We start from the raw sequence: 4,021 nt of genomic DNA, 5'->3' as shown, positions 1-4,021 counted from the left end.
CAACATGTTGTACTTGTTGATCAACATGTTACACCTGCTGATCAACATGTTGCACTTGTTAATTAACATGTTGCACTTGTTGATCAACATGTTACATCTGTTGATCAACATGTTGTACCTGTTGATCAGTATGTCGTACCTGTTGATCAGTATGTTGCTCCTTTTAGCCAGCATGTTGTACCTGTTGATCAGGATTTTTCATTTATTGTTGAAAAAGAGAAAGAGAGAGAAAAGGGAAATGGAAGAAGGGAAATATGTCCCTTGATCTCTTGATATGAACTCCTGACCCTCTGAAATTAACCCCGAACCCTGATGTGAACTCCTGAACCCTTGATATAAACCCCTGAACTACTGATATGACCCTGAACCCCTAATATGAACCCTTAACCATTGTCACAAATCCATGAACCCCTGTCATGACTCCATTAACCCCTAACATGAACCTTTACACTTAACTCTTAATATTAACACCCGAACCTCTGATATGACTGCTGATATGAAAATATGAACCCCTGATATGTACCTATTAACCTCTGATATAAACCCAAAACCTTTGACATGCCCCCTGAACCCCTTATGAACTCCTAAACCCCATATATGACCCTTTAACCCCTTTAACATCTGAACCGTTGATATGATCCCTGAACCCTGATTATCCCATGAAGTCATCAAATGAGATCAAATTAATTACCAATCCGTCTAAACTCCTGGGAGGTAAGGAAGGAACGAAGAGGTGGGGAGTAGGGATAGAGAGGAGAAGGAGGAGAACAGAGGGGGAAGAAGGGGAAGGGGGTGAAAAGGGGAGAGGAGGAAAAAGAACCAACGTGCCAAAATGTCAACAACAACATCCGTTCCTTGTTCACACGAACCACTGACCATGTACCAAGGACCACGAACCACGGACCACGTATCATGAACCACGGACAATGAACTACGGACTACGAACCACGCACCATGGCCCACGGACAAAACTCAGATAATCTTAAGGGAACCTTACTAATAACTGAAGGAACTATATACAAATTGATCTCGGAAAAGCAGGAGCCACACAGAAGCTACTTGAGCACCTTCTTGATGTATGAGTTGATAACCTGTAATGAACAAGACTGGTAGGCACTGGTTACGGCAAGAGGTTGTCCTTACTGTGTGTGTGTGTGTGTGTGTGTGTGTTTTGAGACTTGTTTTTGGTGTGTGTTTGTGTACGTGTATGACTGTTTGTGTGTGTGTGTGTGTGTGTGTGTGTGTGTGTGTGTGTGTGTGTGTGTGTGTGTGTGTGTGTGGACAGGTTAGTGTAAAAGGCAGATATTGGCCCAGTTTTTGCCAGGATCTGCCCGCCCCAGCCTCATGACAACTGCCGTACACAGGTACCGACACCCGGACACAACCTCATCTGTAATCAACGAAACTCCACTGAGTATAATGATCTGTCGACTCTCTTTACCTTTCCAAAATGTACCACCTTTGTTGATCTTTCTTAAAGTTCCATCTATCTTCACGAGACAGGTATATGACCCATCTAGATCTGTCAAGGTCATATACCCAATATTGATGAAGTGTTTTTACCTGCAAACCCTTGATATCTCATTTACCTGCGGGGTCCGCAAAAGTTCAAGATCACTGGGTTGAAAAGTCATGGGGTTTTTCGTTAAATCTATTGACTTCAGAGTATCAATGTAGGTCTGTTCCTTGATTACAGAAGATTCTTAATGTGTAAAAGAAGTGTCGGGTTACAGTCTTTGTGGCTAAAACAGCCACAATAACCACGATACCCACGACAGTTACGACAACCACAACTACCACAACAGCAACGACAACCCACGACAACCCAACAACCACAAACCCATTACAACCAGGACATCCAAAACACCTACTACAACGACAACACAATGACACCCACGGCAACCACAACAGCCACGACAGTCACGACAACCACAAGAACCATGACAACCACAACAACCATGACAACCACAACAACCAAAGCAATCACGACACCCACCACAGCAACACCAATTACGACAGCCACGAAAGCCACGACAGCGACAACAACCACAATAGCAATGACATCCAAAACAACCGACAACCACGACAACCACGACAGCCACGGCAGCTACAGCAACCATGAAGCCACGATAATCACAACGACCACGACACTAACAATAGTCGCATCAACCACGACAACTTCACGACAGCCACGACAGGCACAACCATAACAACCACGACACCATAACAACCACGACAAAACCACCGACACCGAAGACATCCATGACAGCAACGATAATAACCACAATCACGACACCCACGACACCGACTACAACCACGGCAACCGACAACCACGGCAATCACGACACCAGAACTCCTACGACACCCATAACAACCACGACAGCCGCGACACTCTTGACAACCACAAGAACAGCGACACCAAAATAATCAAAACAACTACGACACCCACGATAGCCACGATAACCACAACAACCACTACAGCCACGACAGTATCGACATCCCCGACAGTCACGACACTCATGACAACCACGACAAACACGACAACCAAAGCAAAACGATGCCCACGATATCCACGATAGCCGACAACCACATGAACCATGACACCCACGACAACCACAACAGCCACGACACCCACGACAACCACAACAACCACGACACCCGAGACAATGACAATGACCATGACATAGACGAGAGTCAAGACAACCACAGCAACCACAGCGAACACCACAGCCAAATACAATAAAATCAACCACGACACTTACTACAACCACGACATCTACGACGACCACGACACCCATGGAGCCAATGCAACCATAATAACCAAAACATCCACGCCAATCACGACAACCATGACATCCACGTCAACTACGACAGTCACTAGAACCACAACATTCACAACAGCCATGACAACCACAACAACCACGACACCCGCGACAACCACAAAAACCACTACAATCATGATAACCACAACAACCATGACAACCACAACAACCACGACACCCGACAACCACGACATTCACGACAATCATAATGAACGGCAAACACGACAACAACCACAACAACTACGACAGCCACCACAGACAATATAATCACAACAACCACGACATACACTTCAACCACGACATCCACGACAACAACAATAACCACGACACCAACGATTGCCAATACAACCACAATAACCACAACACCCGACAACCACAACAGCCACAATAACCACAAAACACGAAAACACACTACAGACATGATTACCAGCACAACCACGACACCCACTACAACCATGACATCCCGACTGCCACGACAACTACGACGCCCATAAATGCCACAATTAATAACAACGACTACAAAACCACGACACCGAAGACATCTATGGCCAGCAACGATAATAACCACAATCACGACACCCACGACACCGACTACAACCACGGCAACACGACAGCATAACTCCTACGACAACCACAAAACCACGACACCACGACATCCATAATAACCACAACAACTACAACACCAACGACAACCACGACACCCAAAATAACTACGATAACCACAGCAACCATGACACGATTACCACAACGACCACGACACTCACGATGGTCACGACAACCACAAAACCACGTTACCCATGACAACGAAAATAACCACGACACCCACGACAGCCACAACAACCACAAAAAACGAAAGACACACTACAACTATGACTACTACAACAGCCACGACAACTACGACTCCCACGAATGCCATATCAACCCGACACCCACGACAACTACGACATCACAACAACCACGCCCACGACAGCCACGACAACACCACCAAGCACGATACCACAACACCCACGTCAATCACAGCACCTTCGAAACTACGACACCTGGGACAACAACAGCAACCACGACACCCACGTCACCCATAATAACCGACAGCCACGACCGCCACAACAACCACATCAACCACGATACCCACGACAGCCACGACATCCACAACAACCACAACAGCCACGACAGCCACAAAACCACAACACCTACAATAA

The 4,021-nt window shown here is 46.3% G+C and overlaps 1 protein-coding gene across 1 annotated transcript; it reads left to right on the top strand.

The window, feature by feature from the left end:
• Positions 1 to 954: 954 nt before the first annotated feature.
• LOC121875102 (serum factor response D-like) lies at positions 955 to 2,743 on the top strand. Its single transcript, XM_042379451.1, has 2 exons — positions 955 to 1,076; positions 2,455 to 2,743. The coding sequence occupies exons 1-2, from the start codon at positions 955 to 957 to the stop codon at positions 2,741 to 2,743; spliced, it is 411 nt and encodes a 136-aa protein (XP_042235385.1).
• Positions 2,744 to 4,021: the final 1,278 nt, after the last annotated feature.

The sequence above is a fragment of the Homarus americanus genome, unplaced genomic scaffold (assembly GCF_018991925.1).
Source record: "Homarus americanus isolate GMGI-L3 unplaced genomic scaffold, GMGI_Hamer_2.0 scaffold1284, whole genome shotgun sequence".
Taxonomy (NCBI): domain Eukaryota; kingdom Metazoa; phylum Arthropoda; class Malacostraca; order Decapoda; family Nephropidae; genus Homarus; species Homarus americanus.
Note: the sequence above shows the minus strand (reverse complement) of the source record. Positions and strands in the feature narration are given on the sequence as shown.